The sequence below is a fragment of the Brassica oleracea genome, chromosome C6 (genome assembly GCF_000695525.1).
Source record: "Brassica oleracea var. oleracea cultivar TO1000 chromosome C6, BOL, whole genome shotgun sequence".
Lineage (NCBI taxonomy): Eukaryota > Viridiplantae > Streptophyta > Magnoliopsida > Brassicales > Brassicaceae > Brassica > Brassica oleracea.
In genome coordinates this window covers 6,132,168-6,150,372 of record NC_027753.1, presented here as the reverse complement: position 1 = coordinate 6,150,372, position 18,205 = coordinate 6,132,168, and the positions used below count along the sequence as shown (strand labels likewise).

At 36.5% G+C, this 18,205-nt stretch overlaps 3 protein-coding genes across 12 annotated transcripts in view; 1 reads left to right on the top strand and 2 right to left on the bottom strand.

Annotated features, from left to right (window-relative positions):
• Positions 1-7,412, top strand: part of LOC106298243 (nitrile-specifier protein 2-like) — a 7,667-nt gene extending 255 nt beyond the window's left edge. Inside the window, exons 2-5 of one of the 2 annotated variants that reach the window (XM_013734327.1) lie at positions 247-451; positions 556-1,065; positions 1,147-1,872; positions 6,371-7,412. In XM_013734327.1, coding sequence (XP_013589781.1) covers positions 254-451; positions 556-1,065; positions 1,147-1,872; positions 6,371-7,306 — 2,370 coding nt within the window. In that variant the 5' untranslated portion in view covers positions 247-253 and the 3' untranslated portion in view covers positions 7,307-7,412. Of the gene's footprint in view, positions 1-233; positions 452-555; positions 1,066-1,146; positions 1,873-6,370 lie in introns of both variants that reach the window. The other variant, XM_013734326.1, reaches the window with a different exon arrangement.
• A 4,184-nt stretch (positions 7,413-11,596) lies between these two features.
• LOC106297317 lies at positions 11,597-13,393 on the bottom strand. The gene is made up of 3 exons (XM_013733584.1): positions 12,515-13,393; positions 11,651-12,103; positions 11,597-11,607 (listed from the first exon to the last, which is right to left on the bottom strand). Exons 1-3 carry the CDS (start codon positions 13,383-13,385, stop codon positions 11,597-11,599), a joined length of 1,335 nt encoding a protein of 444 aa, XP_013589038.1. The 5' UTR covers positions 13,386-13,393.
• LOC106298244 lies at positions 13,260-17,519 on the bottom strand. 9 transcript variants are annotated; one of them, XM_013734331.1, is made up of 6 exons: positions 17,093-17,518; positions 16,670-16,802; positions 16,359-16,591; positions 16,085-16,178; positions 15,611-15,964; positions 13,260-15,122 (listed from the first exon to the last, which is right to left on the bottom strand). In XM_013734331.1, exon 6 carries the CDS (start codon positions 15,116-15,118, stop codon positions 13,832-13,834), a length of 1,287 nt encoding a protein of 428 aa, XP_013589785.1. In that variant the 5' UTR covers positions 15,119-15,122; positions 15,611-15,964; positions 16,085-16,178; positions 16,359-16,591; positions 16,670-16,802; positions 17,093-17,518; the 3' UTR covers positions 13,260-13,831. The 9 variants fall into 9 exon arrangements, with proteins under 9 accessions (XP_013589785.1, XP_013589787.1, XP_013589786.1 ...); XM_013734333.1 differs by having other exon boundaries at positions 15,611-15,968; positions 16,119-16,178; XM_013734332.1 differs by having other exon boundaries at positions 16,119-16,178.
• Between the last annotated feature and the right edge of the window lie 686 nt (positions 17,520-18,205).

The window sequence follows — 18,205 nt, the reverse complement described above, 5'->3', positions numbered from 1 at the left end:
AAAAAAAAAAAAAAAAAAAAAAAAAAAAAAGTACTCACAATTTTTTTTTCTTAAACAATATTTCGGTAGAATAGTACCTACCAAGGGCATTAACTTCTCTTTTGATTTGTGATAAGTACAAAAAAACAGAGTTTATGCTATTCAGTTTATTGTATTTCTTTACCAAGTACACATCATGTTGTTTCTTGTTTGTTATAAGTTTTTGAATGAAAATAAAAATCTCAATTCATCAGGTTTTCGTTGAAGTTAGAAGATGGCCACCATGTCTGAAAAACTGGAAGCCGCGGGTGGTGACAAGGGAAATCCTTTTGACGATGGTATTTTTGACGGGGTGAAGAGAATAATTGTCGGAAAATCCCTCCTAAGTGTTTCTTATATCAAGATCGAGTACGACAAGGATGGTGATACTGAAAGCAAAGAACATGGGCAGTTTACCCGGAAGCATAAAGAGGTTATAAACTTTCACTATGTGTATTCTTCAATATGTTCTTATAAAATATCATACCTTTATTGCCTCGTACATTTGTTGTTTCTAATGGAAAATGGGGTATCCAGTTCGCGTTGGATTATCCGGATGAGTATATCACAGCTGTTGGTGGAACCCACCAATTTGATATCAAGCATAAAACAACGCTGATCAGATCTTTATTCTTCAAAACCTCCCATGGAAGGACATCTGACACATTCGGTCATAAGAAGATTCCTCTGATACCATCATTAGTATCATCTGCAATATCATCTGCAGTAGCACCTGTAGTATCATACGAGACAGATTTCATGTTTGAGAGCAAAAACGGAGGAAAGCTTCTTGGATTCCATGGACGCGCTGGTCCCCTTCTTAATGCCATTGGACCTCACTTCTTCGCTTTCAATTATCCTCTTACGCACTTTAACCTTGAAGGTGGGAATGAAGGGAATGCTTGGGACGATGGTGCTTTTGACGGTGTTAGAAAAGTAGTCGTTGGACGACGTGGTAAGTTTGTTAGTTACGTTAGGTTTGAGTATGCCAAAGGCGAAAGAACTGTACCGCATAGTCATGGGGAGAGAGATGAAGCTCCAAAAGAGGTAACTAATCTTGATATTCAATATATATGCTATCTCGTGATATTATGAAAAGTTTGAATGAAATGTAGCATCTTGTTGCAGTTTGTGGTGGGTTATCCTAATGAGCATATTACGTTAGTGGAGGGAACTATCGATGGCAAGCTTACGTCGCTTAAGTTTACGACATCAAAAGGAAGAACCTCCCCTGCTTTTGGGAATGAGGATGGTAGTAAATTTGTTTTTGAGAAGACAGGTTTCAAGCTTGTCGGGTTTTGTGGTCGGTCCAGTAATGTTATTAATGCCCTCGGTGCACATTTTGCCCCGTTCCCTGCTCCCGTTCCAGCTCCAGCTCCAGTTCCAGCTCCAGCTCCAGCCTCTTCTACCAACAAAAGAGAGGCTCTAGGAGGAAAGGGTACTGGAGAAACATTCGATGACGGTGCTTATGATAATGTAAGAAAAGTTTATGTTGGCCAAGTAGATTCCAATGTAGCTTACCTCAAGTTCGAATACGAAAAAGATGGTAAAAGAGAGATACGCGAGCACGGAAAGAAGACAGGGTCAGGAACAGAAGTGTTCGAGGTTCGAAAAGACGATTACATCACATCTGTAAAAGTTTACTACGGTAAACACACCGGAGTTATAACATCTGTTACATTCAAGACTTTCAAGGGCATAACCTCTCCCTCCTTTGGAAAGACCTCATCGAATATGTTCTTCCTCGAAGGCGGCAAAATCACCGGGTTCTATGGAAGTTCCGGCGATGTTATTCATTCTCTCGGAGCTTATGTTTTTCGTTCTAAGCGGATGTTGCGTGGCAAGTGGATCCAGGTACGTACATATCCCCCGTATATTAATCGAGTATCTTTTAAAAAGTTTTAACCTGTATCTAGTAAAAATTAAAAAAAATTTCATCCTATATGGCACTTGTGTATGCCTTCTAAATCTTATTTCAAAAAATTATAAATTACCTTTATACAAACTATAGTCTAAAAATTATACTCTTTAGCAAAATAATATTTCGTAGATTATAATTGGTTTCATATATCAAATCTTTATTGCTTTGCAGGCTTTCCTTAAATAAAACCTACGGAATTACCTAATGTGATTAAAATATATATATAGCAATTAATGATTTTACACAATAACAATTTGTATACTTTTTATCATTTTTGTTTATTTATTTCTTTATTAAAATAAATTACATAATTACATTAATCATATAATAAAAATATAGATTTTTTTTGTATATGTTGTATTTTGAATTTTTCAAAACGAGTATAAATTACTAAAACTGTTAAAAGTCTCACATAAATTTTTATGATCAAGGTTTAAATTTTTTTCTATATTAAGATACAATGATTATAAGACCATATGAAGAAATCATTTTATTTTAATAGGTTTTTATGTTAATATATATATATATATATATATATATATATATATATATATATATTTCATATCGTTTAAATTAAACTATACATCGTATGAAAATGTATACTTATATTTTGATATTTGCATTGAACATATATTCAAAAGTTAATATTTTAATTTTGAAATTTTCATTATTTTTTAAATGATTATAAATTATTCAAATTATCCCACATTAAAAAAAAAATTCGTTGGTGTAAAATTTTGTTACACAAATATGCAAATAATCATAAAATCATATTAGTAGAAACGTCATTTAATCCATATTAAAAGTGTACTGTATATATATGTTAATATCATTTAAATTTAATTATATATCATATACAATAGATAAGATTGATTGTTTTGATTTATTTACCCTAAAATGATTGCGAATAAACAAGAGTGATAGTTTGATTTATATGCACACACCTATTTATTACATAATAGTAACTGATTTCTTAGTTATTTAATATATATACTTATTATTTTATTATTTCATAATAGGCAGAAAAACATAAGATAAATAATAAATATAAAATATTTATTCTGCAAAAAATGCAGATCTTAACCTAAGTATGTATCTTTTTAATTATTTTAAATCATAAGTATTTTCTAAATCTCAGGTCAAAACAAACAAACGAAATGAGAATAAACTTCAAAATCAATATTTATATCGAACAATAACCAAAATCAAAAAGAAAAAATATTGAAGATATATAGGATTGACACATGAACGTAAACTTCTCATAACCATAATTAATTTTTAAATTATTAAATCATGATATAATACTAAGCTGACATATTTTCATTGTAATTAAATAGACCCAAGATTTTTTGACCTAAACGTTAGGTTCTTATGCGGTAAGTGATTTTTTGACATATTTTTTTTAAATGAGATCAACTTATCAGTAAACAAATTATGTAATTAACAAAAAGTTAAAAAATATTGTTTAAATACAAAAATATTAATTCAATCAAGAATATAAAATTATTTTTCCGTATAATACTTTTTAAATAATTTTTATATAAATTTATCATGCACAAGGCACAGATTTCATCCTAGTATATATATATATATAAAGGAGAACATGCTCTCTTCTCTTCTTGTGTGCCACCTAGATAAATAGGGACACCACATGATGCCACGTGTCATCTCCTTTGGTTTATTCATAATGTAAATGGGCTCCCCCCCTAAGCTTTTAATTTAGTCAAGTTTTGGACCCGAACTTGAAGCAACTCAACTTTTACTTTCGTAGTCCTTTCGGTAACTCTACTTGCGACCGCCTCCCAATTAAAGCTGATGACCAGCATTTATTCCAGTTATTAATCTTCGCATTTATTCTTACTAATAACAGAATCCGCACAACGTTTCAATGCCCCACCTCCTGTTTAGCGACTACGAAAACTATCACCTAAGCACCTATAGATAAGCAGCTCTGGTTTGATGTTTTTCACCTCTACATTCTCCTCTTCTTTTCCCCATGCTTTCAAACACTTCAAAGCCGGGCGTTAATCGTGGAGCTTCTCGACAGGATTGTCGTTTTCCTCGAAGAATCATTGAAGATGATTCATCTCTTCCCACTTCTCTCCGGTTTTATGTTCGGAGTAACTTGCTGCCTTCTGTGCCTCCTCCTCTGAGAATTGCGACGCTAAAGACATCACACTGTTTCGTTTCTTGGCGGCTTCATTATAGCAAGAGTTTGAGCAACAACCGATTAAGTTATAATGAACTTGATGGGCTGAGTTTTTGTGGCCAAATATGTTTTATAATATTTTTTTCAGAACGAGCATGATTATTGGAAAATTATTAGGGTGTAATTTTTACCGGAATATAAGAACCCGTTTCTTAATTTTTAAGTAAAAAAGCTAAGAACCGGTCTTAAATAAGAGTTTTAAGAATCTTAATTTTTTTAGTTAAAAGTTAAGAAACATGTTCTTATATTCCGCTAAGGACTTCACTCTAAGAACCTCCAATAATAATGCTCTAAAGCACCCAAAAAAGTTTTAAATATTTTAATACTTTTTACTAATACTTATTAATTATTGGATTCTGACGGAAAACTGTAATTTACATACACATGTAAATGGGATTGACACATAGGCCTACACAACAGAAGGCCGACATGTCACTTGTCACATGTGCGACAATGTAATTCAAAACTTCAAATCCGTCTAATTTTTTAATTTTGTAGTCTTACAATCTAACTATCAAAATAGTATGATCGTCTTATGAATCTTGATTACAACACTAAACAATATAAGAAAAGAAAACCTCGCTAAGTTTTAATAAAAAGACTAAAATGTTATTAAAACATATCTTCCTTTTTGGTTCCGAGGAAAAAAAAATTGAAATAGCTATCTGATTAGGAACAAAAAAATTGATAAAGGTGGGTTTGATTGAAGACTTTACGTGGTAGCTAACTAAAAAATAATAATATAAATCAACAATATATATTTATATACACTAAAATAATTTATGTTTTCAATTAACCATTTCATAAAATGATGTATCAAAAATTACTAAACAAAGTTTAACATAATCTTGATAAAATCTATACACATAAAGCTCGCTAAGTTCTCATGAAGTATAAGTAATTTTTTAATAAAGAGTTAAATGGTATTAAAACATATTTTTATTCTTTGCTTCTTAAGAAAAAGAATTTGGAATAGCTATGTGATTAGGATCAAAAAAATGATAAAAGGTGGATTGGTTGGAAGACTTTACGTGGTAATTAATTAAAGAAAGAAATAGTATAAAACAATAATATATTTATATATAGTAAAATAATTTTGATTTTCAAGTAAACATTTCATAAAAATGATACAGAAATTAACACATAGCATATTTATTATCTCACCTAAAGCATAACCGGCGTCATCTCACCTCCCCCACCCGTATTCAGGTCACGATGTAACTTATTTCAATAATGACTCATAATCTAACTTCAAAAAATAATAAAAAGATGATAAGAAATCTCAAAAAAACGCATAGTATTTAATTGTAACTTTTAGTATTTGAATTACATATATAATTGTAATTTTTGTATTATAATTATAATTTGAAGTATTTAAACCGCCATTAGTTGTATGTATGCTATTCGCTCATTGAAAAATAATTTCAATGAATTAAAGAAAAAAACTTATAAGAACGAAATTGTAATCCATTCCTTTGATACTAAGATAAAACATAATTTATAATAAATAACAAAATATACAAGTGAAAATTAAGATCTAGTTAAATTAAATTAAGCTAAATATTTTATAATATTCATTAAAATTGATAATATATTTATGTAATTCTTTCATATGACAACCCGCCCGTAGGGCCATATATGTAGTAGAGATGGACATACGATTAAATATCTCTGTTTGGTTCATATTTATTAGAGGAATTTATTGTTTAATATCTCAAAATAAGTATCTCAACAATTTAATACTATTATTTTAATATATTTTGGTTACATAACTAAATTTTAGAACTGTTACAAAAAATAAATCAATATGGATGGACAATAAGTAGACATGTGGTATTAGAGGTTCTAATGAAGTTCACATGAAGTCTCATTTGAACGCTCCATCTCACACTCCTATTTTTTTCAATTTTTATATTTATTTTAATAGTGAGTTGTTCTTAGACCTAGTATGTGTACATTTGAGAGATTTTTTAATTAAATCTCTATAATATAATGGTGAAAAACTATGGTGAGAGATTCCAAATTTCGGATGGCCTAATATGTATGCTCGAATTTCTACGAGAAATTTACTCAGTTAATTTAACATGATGACAAAAAAAAACAATTTAACATAGTTCAGACTTCGTTTTATGGGATGTACGGCTTTGAACTCAGAATCTCTTAAATCATTTTCTATAAAAAAAAACAATTTATTCTGAAACATGTGTAACTATTATCTTTAGGTGAAACAAATAGGCAAGGATCTTGAACCTGGACCAAGATGCTCGCATGCTATAGCAATGGTTGGAGACAAAATGTACTCTTTTGGAGGAGAGCTAACGCCAAATTTCTCCATTGATAAAGACATGTACGTCTTCGATTTCAACACTCGCGCGTGGTCAATCGCTCCTCAGAACGGCGACGTTCCAGAACTCGCTTGCTTAGGCGTTTGCATGGTAGCCATCGAAACTACACTCTACGTCTTTGGTGGCCGCGACAGCAACCGCGATTACAACGGTTTCCATTCTTACGACACCGTTAAGAGCGAGTGGAAACTAATAACTCCTGTTGATAAAGGACCGACACCGCGTAGCTTCTTCTCGATGGCTGCTGATGATGAAAACGTATATGTCTTTGGTGGAGTGAGTAAAACGGTACGTCTGAACACACTTCATGCATACAACATCGTTGATCAGAAGTGGACTGAGCTTCCCAATCCTGGAGACTCTAGAGTACCGAGAGGTGGAGCGGGGCTTGCCGTTGTGCAAGGGAAGATTTGGGTTGTCTATGGATTTTGTGGTGATGAAATGGACGATGTTCATTGCTTCGATCCAGTTGAAAGTAACTGGACTAAAGTGGAAACGAGCGGTGAAAAGCCGTGGGCGAGAAGTGTGTTCGCGCTAGCGGTCGTGGGGAAATATATAATTATATCGGGAGGTGAGATTGAGATGGACCCACAGGCTCATTTGGGTCCAGGGAAATTGGACAGCGGGGCTTTTGTGTTGGACACTGAGAGTTTGTTGTGGGAGAAACTCGAGGAAGGTCATAGCCCGCGTGGATGGTGTGCATCCACGACTGCGTCACTGGATGCGAAACAAGGGCTGTTGATGTATGGAGGGAAGTCTCCGACCAACGGTCGTTATGATGACATCTTTTTCTATGGTGTAGACTCTGCTTAAGAGCATAATTATCCCATGAAACCCACTTGGGTTTCTTAATGATTATTTAGTTATATAAATATACTTAAGTGGACTTAAAAACACTAGTTAAGAAATTCTCATTTTGAGTGGTTTTTTTTTTTTTTTTTGACAATAGTAACTAAACTATGATAAGAAATCTACCGGCTCGGAAAACCAAACCGGTGGGATAGAATCAACATAAAGCACAACTGAAGGGGAACTCCGAGCACCTCGTGCAAGCTTGTCTGCCACTAGATTAGTTGCTCTTGGTATATGTTGAATCTTGAAGGAAGGGAAGAAACACTTACTGCGTCGAAACTCTTCCATATGTGTAGCAAAAGCTGGTCATTCGTCTAGTGAGGACACCATCTTCACCAATTGAGAACAGTCTGTTACAAAAACTACGTCTGAAAAATCAAGGGTCTTCATGCACTTTATAGCCCATATCAAAGCTTCACATTCGGCATGTAGAGCTGATAAGCTTCTTCGGAGATTCATCGCCCCCATCATCTTCTCTTCTGATCCTACTTCTCTGCAGAACCATCCCTGCCCCGTGAATTTGTCATTCTCCTTCCAGGCACCATCTATAAAACAGATTTTTGACTGTCCCGATGCTTTCCATTCAAAGTTTTGTGGGCCCAAAACTTGTCTTTCTGGAATTGTAGTCTGAGCCTACGCCCATACCTCGCTCTCCACTTCCGCATATCTAAGTATTTCCTGAGGATTTCCATCCCTATCATTGAAAACTTTATTATTTCTATTTTTCCAAATGTACCACATAATCCATGGAAAGTTACTAAAATCATGCTCTTTTGGCAATCTCCAGAAGAGATAATCCATATTGGTAAATACCGAATTCGTTGGGAAAACACCAGGGGCTGAAGGGATTTTTTATAAAGCCCAAGTTTGCAGAGTTAGAGGACATTCAAATAAAGCATGATTAACTGACTCTTCTTCTGTATCACAAATACTACATCGGGTATCACAATTAATCCCCCGTGGCCTTAAATTTTTTGCAACCGATATAGTACATGAGAGAACTTGCCAAACAAAATGTCTCAATTTCGGAGGACATTTAAGTTTCCAGCAAAAAGCCAAAAGTGGTTTGATATTCGGACCATAAGGAACTAAATCATGTGCCTTATCTGGAAATAATGATTCAACCCTATATCCAGACTTAACAGTATATTTTCCTGACTCTGTGAATGCCCACCCATAAGAATCCTTCATATCGTTCCGGCTTATAGCCAGGCCTCTAATAATCTTAACATTATCCGGATGTATGTATGCATTGAGCAAATACACATTCCAAGACTTAGTCAACGGATCGATGAGATGATCCACCTTCAAAGAAGGATTTAAAAATTGGGGTAGCGTTTTTGGTTTAGCTGACCTCGGGCGAGGAGCAGGAATCCACGGATCATTCCATACAGAGATAGTCTGTCCTGTTCCTACTCTTTTGATTAGCCATTTATTAACCAGAGATTTAGCTGAGCAGATACTTCTCCAACCATAGGAAGGTGAATAAGATCTGTGAGGATCCAATGGATCAGTATTCTGAAAATATCGACCTTTAAATACCTTTGAAAACAAACAGTCTGGTTTATCTATCAACCGCCATAATTGCTTCGCCAATAAGGCCGTATTAAAATCTTGATGATCGCGAAAGCTAAGACCTCCCTCCTCCTTAAATTTACATACTTTATCCCAGGAGAACCAATGTATACCTCTTTTATTGTTGCCACTGCCCCACCAAAAGTGAGAAATAGCCCCTGTAATTTTCTTTATAACTGTCTTTGGTAATCTATAACAAGACATAGTATGATTTGGCATTGTCGACACCACTGAATTTATCATCACCTCTTTTCCGCCCTTAGTTAGGAACCGGACAGTCCAACTGTTCACCTTATTATTAACTCTTTCAGTAAAAAAAAACCAAAAATTTGTGTTTTAGATCCACCCAAACTTTCTGGTATTCCCAAATAATTTCCCATACCACCCAATTTAGTTATGCCAAGTTTATTTTGAATTTCCACCCTTTGTGACTCTGGTACCTCATGACCAAATTGCAAAGATGATTTATCAAAATTTATTAGTTGGCCCGACACAGCTTCATAGTCTTTGAGGAGCTTGAGGATAACATCACATTCAATCACATTCGCCTTGCAGAAAAACAAACTATCATCCGCAAAGAGCAAATGTGAGACCGCAGGTCCTCCTCGCGATATTTTAAGTCCTGTTAACCTTTTCTCTCTCTCCTCTTTCCTAATATTTGTAATAAGAGCTTCTGTACATAAAATGAATAAATACGAAGATAGGGGATCCCCTTGTGTCAAACCCCTCTTTGGAATAATGCTTCCCTTAGGTTTACCGTTAAGTAAGACCTTATAAGTAACCGAAGAAATGCATGTCATCACCCTGGCTACCCAGACCGAACAAAAACCCATTTTCAATAATAACCGCTCCATAAAGGACCATTCTACCCTGTCATAAGCTTTAATCATATCTGTTTTATTGCCATAAATTTTTCTTTACATGCATTATTTGTTCGCAGTCCATGAAACATCTCCTGAGCAGTAAAAATATTATCCGAAATTATCCTTCCTGAGACAAAGGCCGATTGGGTTTCTGATATAAGGTTTGGCAGTAAAACTTACAATCGCTGACACAAAACCTTGAATATAATTTTATAGCCGACATTACAGAGGCTAATAGGCCTCAACTCCGTCATCCTATTTGGCCTTACTGTTTTAGGAATAAGGCAAATATTTGTCATATTTAGCCGATCATCAAAACTTCCCGAGCTAAGGAAGTCATTAACGATATTAACCACATCCATCTTAATTACTGACCAAGACTGTTGATAAAATAAGGCCGTCAACCCATCTGGGCCAGGAGATTTTTCAGGATGCATCATGAATAGAGCCGTTCTGACTTCCTCCTCTGAAGCCAGAGCTATGAGCCTACTATTCTGTACAGCTGTTACCAGCTGGGGAACTTCCGCTAGAAAACTATCAAACTCCGAAGGTGAGGTAGAGTGGAACAAATCCTTGAAATATTTCATCGCCACTCCCTCAATGTCAGCTTCAGAGTTAATCCAATCCCCATCCTCATTGTATAAACCAATAATTCTATTCTGTATTCGTCTCTGTTTGGTCAAAGCATGATAAAATTTTGTGTTTCTATCTCCACATGTATGCCACAAAGTCCTACTCTTTTGTTCCCAGTATAATTCCTCATCTCGATATGCTTTTTTTAATTTCCGGGAGACTTCGACCACCTCTTCATAAGGTTTCGTCATATCGTTTTGAACTTCCTCCAGAGCCTTCTGTAGGGTATCTATTTTCTCTTTCCCATAAGATGGATTATCCTTTCTCCAAACCGAAATCTCATGCCGACAATTATGGATCTTATCTACTATACTCTTTTTCCCTCCACCTCTCTGTGACACCCACCCACGTTCAATAGATTCCATCAATCCATCCTGCCCAATCCATCTCTTATCAAACCTAAATTGCTGCCGAAAATTTAGAACTTTATCATCTATTGAAGCCACAATCGGCCTATGATCAGAGCTAATCATGCCCAAATATTCAACAAAAGAGCAAGGAAATAGATTATGCCACTCATTATTTGCCAATGATCTATCCAAACGACACTTAACATCATGTCCAGCTCTTCGTCCGCTCCAAGAAAGAGTATTTCCAAGACTTGGAAATTCCATCAGACCGCAATTTTCTATCATATTGTTGAATTGTATAAACGTATCCGCATGTCTAAGAGCTCCTCCCTGTTTCTCATGATTACCCGTAATCTCATTTAAGTCGCCAATAATAAACCAGGGTTCATCCCTTGAAATCCCTAATCTTGTAAGCTTCTCCCAGACTTGGTCTTTTAGATTTTGATTTGGTTCACCGTAAACAAATGAAAGAAAAATGCGCTTTCCTTTATATTCTGTCTCGACATCTATAATTCTATTGTTCGAGGAAATAATATTGACCTTAAGTAGAATCATAGAATAAAACCAGACCACCACTTCTCCCAATAGGATCAACCGTATGAAGATGAGAATACCCGAAATGAAATTGAAAAGACTGCACAAATTCGAATTTCTGTTTAGTTTCCGGAAGAAAAAGAAAAGCTGGTCTATGTTTCCCCCAAATTTCTCTCAAATAACTAATAGTCCATTTGCTGCCCATGCCTCGACAATTCCAACTTAAGATTTTCATTTATCCGAGCGCTTAAAGAACATAGCCACCACCTCAGCCGTTAAAGATTGGCAAAGGAGCATCATATAATCACTGAAATTCCAAACATTCAGAAAAATAATAACAAACCATATACATTGCAAAAACATCTGAGACCAAACACCCAGCATAGAGAGAGACCCCAAAATTTCTACATCATTGGAAACAAATGGTCCAAAATCCAGAAAAAGAAAACAATGCATGCCCATCACCCAACATATCTTATCTTTGGAAGACCAAATCTCCACACAAAGATCATAGAAATGTTTTATTTTTACAGAAGCTGTAACTCTGCAAACAAGGATATAAGCCGACAGAGTCTTCCGATCATCAAGGCACTTGATTTGCATCTGCAGATTTTTTAAATCCCTTCGCCAGAGCACAACCGAAATGTAATGCTTGGCGTAATTTAAGTTGTCCTTTCTCAGGTCATAACTGCCATAAATACTCCACTCCATAGACTGATGTCCCATATATGGATTCGTATATGTTTTACAGAAGCTATGCAGTGCCATATCTTCCATACGCTTCCTAAGGTGCCAACCTCCATCTGCAAGGTAAGCACCAGGACAGTACGAAGTAGTAAACCACCAATGGATCCATATAGATAAAAAGACACAGTGACACATATCAAGCAAAATCCCATCACTGCTCAGGCACACCCCAAACCTCCAAGAGAAACAAAACAAATGATAATCTCCTAGAAGTGATCTATTCTTTGCGCAGCTCAATACCAGCCAAAACACAGTACACCAATTAAAAGATTCCATCACAGCCTTAAAAGGTTGAAAAACCTTAACAATTTCAATAAACTCTGTGGCAAAAAGCCTTATCCAGCAGCTCCAACTAGACCCACTGACACCAAACCAAACCCACCACTATTGTTCACACTTATAGTGTAAAATAAGAAAAAGTAACCACGCATACTTCATCTCTCTAGTAATATAGCACCAATGATCACCTGAGAGCCCCATAGGCCATGATACCAGTGCCCTATGCTCAGTGTGACTCTTTGCCATATAAATATATATTCCTCCACAGCTAACCAAGCGCATCTGTCCCTGAAAAAAACTCTTCCACCGCAACTCAAAACTACACAAAAGACCCGCAAAAAAAGAATCATCAGGACAATACAAACAAGTGCACTGCCAGCGTATCAAAAGAGGTAGAAAATCACAATAACACATATCAATCTGAATCCCACCATTACTCAGACACACCATAAGAAGCCAGAGGAAACAAACCACCTGATATTCAACTGGAGAAAGCATGTTCTTTATACAGCTCAAGACCAGCCAGTACCCATTGCGCCAATTCAAATGTTTCATTACAATCTGGAGAAGTTGATGTTCCTTAATAATCTCAATAAATATCGTGATGGCAAAATGCCTTGTCCAGAAGAGAAACATTCCGTTACACTGCAAAAATAGAACGCTCCAAATAGACCCATTAACACAACTCCATAGCCACCAACATTGTTCTAAATTATATTTTAAAACAGAATGATGAAACCCAACATACCTCGTTTCTCTATCAATATATTGCCGTCTACAACCTGAGAGCCCCATAAGCCAGAAAGACAGAGTCCTATGCTCAGCTTGACTCCTCGCCATATAAATATACATGTCCCCATAACTTACAAAAGACAAAGAATCCGTAGGAAAACCCATCCTTGATAACCCCGTAAAAGAAAAGCTATAGACCACTGAAGATAAATCCAATTTATTATTCCAACACCCTGAAGACTTCAGAGGAAAATCATAACAAGGAAACAAAAATGACACAACAATAAAATCATGGGAATTACTAACTCTTTCCCAACACTTATTCATTAAATGTTAAGACCTTAAAAACACTTTAGTTCTGATCAGGAACATGCTTAACCGGAGCCTTCTCTGGGGGTAGTGCATCCTTCTCCCCCACCTTGCTGCCCTTCTTAACAGTATGCTTCTTCCTTGGGGAGACGACACTCTGCACCAATCTCTTCTTAAGAGAGCCTCCCATAGCAGCTCCATTAACTTTCCCCTGCTTCTTCTTATTAGCACGTCCACGTTCCTTGCCTTCAGACTCAATCAAGACCTCCTGGGTTTCTGTCTCCATCAGTTGATCATCCTCCTCCACATCGAAATCAGCCTCTGCAAAAACCTCATCACCCACATGCTCTGAGCCATCCTGCTCCCCTGTCTCAGTAAGCGCTACATCACCAGTTAACTCTGAATCTATTTCTTCAGACAGACCCTCCATCTCCTCAATCTTCTCTCCCTCACTCTCCTCTTTATTAAGATCCATCTGCTTTATCAGCACCATGTCTTTCAGGGAGGAGTTTCTCCTTCAATGCCTTAGGGTCCTCCTCTCCCACACTTGCACCCGCTATACCACTCGCAACATCTGTACCACCCAATCCTTCCATAGCAGTTCCGGAGATGTTTCCTTCAAAGCTGAGAGCCTTACGAGCCGTGGAGTCTGATATCTGGTTTGTCTCTTCACTCTTGCCGCTCCTAAAGGCATCTAGCATAAGCTTTTGTTGCTCGTCCAAGTTTTGCCCCATCTCTTGAGTGTTGATGTTTTTTAAACCCCGTGTATCGATAGCGTACCTCATTGGAGCCTCTGATTGTGGGAACCTCCCAGTCTGCCTCAGATTCCTTAAGTAGCCCGTGTCTTGATCTCTGTACGACCTCTTAAACCCCGACTTACTATTGCCCTCATATTTGCTGTTATCAAAAGCAATACCCTTGCCCTTGTAGTCCCTATTTCTCGGGACTTGATGGCCTAGCCTTCGGTTATTCCCATTCGCATCACCACCAAGCTCTCTTCCTTGTGACTCCACTGCTCCCTTGTAGCTTAACATGGCTGGGTCCTGCTCCGGTTTTGGAGGTTGCACCTCAGTCTCCTCGTCAGTACTCTTCTTCACCGTCGGACAAGGAAACTGATCATGCCACAAACTCGAACAGATTCGACAAAACCCGTGCAGTTTCTCGTACCTTAAAGCGATGGTTGACTCATCACCACTGTGGAACTCTGCAGTAACCAAAAAGACCAGAGGCTTGATAGCGTCAATGATCACCCGAACCTTCCCTTCATCTATGTCAATATCATCATCTCCTCGGACCTCCCCCAGTGCCTCGCCTATGCTTTTGAAAGTTGGTACAGCCCAAAAGTGCAGAGGGACACCAATGACACGCACCCAAAATGTTATCTTGGAAGGATAGTTCTCCTCCATCACCGGTTCCCAACGAACAACAGACAGCATCCAGTTATCAAAGTGAAAGGGCTCCTTCTTCATCACCTCAACAATGTCTTCCTCCTGGTCAAAATCGAACTGAAAGCGTCCTAGGCCCAGATCCGCGCCCACCACTCTCTCATCGACATTCCAGATCTTTGGTAGATGGAACAGTAGCGCATTCATCTCCTGCTTGAAAGGATTCATGCATCTCCCAATCAACGTTTTTGAGTATTCAGTAATGAGAACTGAATTATCAAACTTTGGGATCGAGATCTTCAATCCCATACTTGGGGCCTGCACCTTTTTACCACCAGACTTAACCATCCACTGCCCCTGAGTCATAATTCTCCAAAAATAGAGAGAAAAGAAAAATGAGAATCTGATATCGGATTGTAAACAGAGCAAGCTGAGAAACTGAGAATGATGAAAACATAACACGCATTCTCTAGTATATATATGCCTTGAAACACAATCATAACGACTTCCAATGAAATCTTTAAAATAGAAACAGATATCCTTCCGCATAAATTACTGGATATGAGAATATTCTCTATTATCTGTACAATAGTACTAATATCCCCCTTCTGATATGTTATATCTTCAAAATTCCCAATCCAGATTCCTCTAAACTCAAAATGGTAAAGAGTATAACTAATTGGGAATCCAGAAAAATTCCAAAAAGCAAAACACATAAACATATATGAACAAAGTCCGTATCTCCTTTCTAATACTGAATCGATCAAGATTTTGCAGAATAATACCCTATTCAATCACTAGAGAAAATATGAGATCTGATTCAAAAAAATCCTTTTTCCCAGCTCAAACCAAGCGTACCTTGAGAGATCTATCAAATCAAACTGGCCATAAACTTTTCCACCACCTTCCTTGTCTAAATTTTGGAGCCCTCTATTCGTCTCCCCTTTCCTTATCCATAGATCTGGCACAATCACAATCAACCGAGGAACCCCTCCTTCCTTATGCCATGATTCGTCTTCATCAGAAAAGTCCAATCGGATCCTGTCCTTTTGTGCCCAAAAAACATTATTCCCCCTTGTGATTTCAATCCAAACTCCTCAGTAGAGCCATAAAATCCAATTTCCTCATCAATCTGAGCCTCCAATATTCCCAAAACAACATTGATCGATCCAATCTTCATGTCGCAGAAAAAGTCACAGTCGCCATCGCCGCCTGGCTTTTCATTACCAAACTAAACATTAATCATTTTGAGTGGTTCAATCGGAGTTTCTTAATTAAAAGTTCTTACAAAAAAATTTAAAATTTTTAGAAGAATTGAGGAAGATCACTTACTCAAGAGGAAGAAACATAAACAAGAAAACCTTACTTGATCGTCTCAATGCCAATGTCAATGCCATTCTTAGAAGACAAGAACACTCTTTTGGACCTGAAATACCAAGACAAGAACATGAGATAGAGAACACAAGGACAAGCATTTACATAATTATACAAGAACAAAAACTCGTGACTTCTCTTGCTTTGCATAAACTTGAGTTTCTTTGTCTCACATTTCACACAGAACAGATCACATAAACTTGAAACATACATAATGAAACTTGAAACATACATGTTGTTGGAAGATGAAGATGTTGTGTAAACCGAGTAACATAATAAAAGGTTACACAAACTTTCTTGGATCAGCCAATTAAGTTAATAAACCGAGTAACATAATAAAAGAGATGAGATGAGACTGGCTGAGAGTAGCCACAAGAACTGAATCTGAGCTTGTCGCATTTTCTCCTCGTGCTTGGCTTTGAGATTCAACTTCCTAACCTCATGTTCCTTCCGAATAGTGATTATCTGCACTAGATGCAACTTTATTAGCATGTGTGTTACTTAAAACCTGCCCAATGATTAAACATTCAAAGAAAATCATACCTGCCTATGCACATTGTTGAGTTCAACAACATTATGATCGATAAGTCTGTAACCATACCACACCACAAGCTTCATGATACAATAATGCAGGTGAACCAATCCCTCCACCTCAGATCACCAATACAGATGACTTCTAGAGATTTGATTGCGTTTTAATAATATACACACATAGAACAGAACGGGTCAACAAATTGAGAAATATAATAGCAGAGGAAACAAGCAAAAAACAAAACAAACCAGATATCAAACAAATGTAGATATTCACAGTCAACATACACTACATATTTGTATTGAAACCATGCTTTAGGGTCGATATTGTAACAAATACAGTCAAACTACTCAACCATTATTTCTACATGAATCAAAGGGCAACAATTAAGCACACTAATCCAGACGATAAAAGTGAGAAAGTTACATACTTACCAGAAGCTGATCTCCAAACTGAAGACATTGCCTGCCGGAGGAGGAGACGCCAGGAGGACTGATAGAGTCGTCGCACGTCGGAGAAGACGAGAACCGACGGACGAGACGCCGTGATGACCGAGAGAGTTGTCGAATAGGTGGAAGACGAGACAAGTCGGAGGAAACGCCATCAATACCGAGAGATTCGTCGATTGGTGGTGGATTTCGATCCTTCTTCTGACGGCGTAGATGAGAGAAGACGGAGGAGATGCGGTGAGCACCGAGAGAGTCGGCGGTGAGTTCCGCTCCTTCTTCTGACGGAGAAGACGGAGGAGACGTCGATTGGACCGACACAGTCCTCGTCCGTCGTTGGTCTGGATTCTTCTCCTCTGAGGTAGAATGCAAGAGCTCGAGAAACCGTGAGAAAAAGAAAGGAAGAGACAAAAGAAAAAGGAAAAAAAAAACAAAAAAACGAGATGCTGACACGTGGTTATAAAACTCCCATAAAAATCGGTTTCCAAACCACTCCATTAAGGATCGGTAATTCTCCTTTTCTTTTCTTTGATTTAATTAAATCACAAATTTTGTTTAAAACCCTCCACTTAGGATCTGCGATAATCATGTTCTAAGTCTGCTTCGGTATTGGTCATTTTAAAATTGTTGTATGTTGCATCATGGGATGGATCTCGTTTGTGAGAACTGGATTTGATATAACATGAGTGCGTAATCGAGAATTTTGCTTCTAAATAAGTTTACAATAAATCGTAACAACTTTTAATTTATTGGCTAATTTATCTATATATATATATATATATATATATATATATATTCTATTATTTGCGAAGTGATTTTTTGCAACATAACTGATTAATATCAATATTATCCTTAATGAATTTCTTACAAAGTTTATTATATTATTAATAAAAAATATTATATTATAATATTAGACTTATCTGTTATATTAGATAATTAATCATAATTTAATATAATAAATTATCAAAAAATATATTTTAAAAAGCAAGATAATTTTAGATATATTGTGTTATTATCTGAAAGTAATAACTTCTATTACAGAATTTAAAAAAATTAAGATATAAACATTTTATAATTAAACAATAATCAAGGAAAAAAATT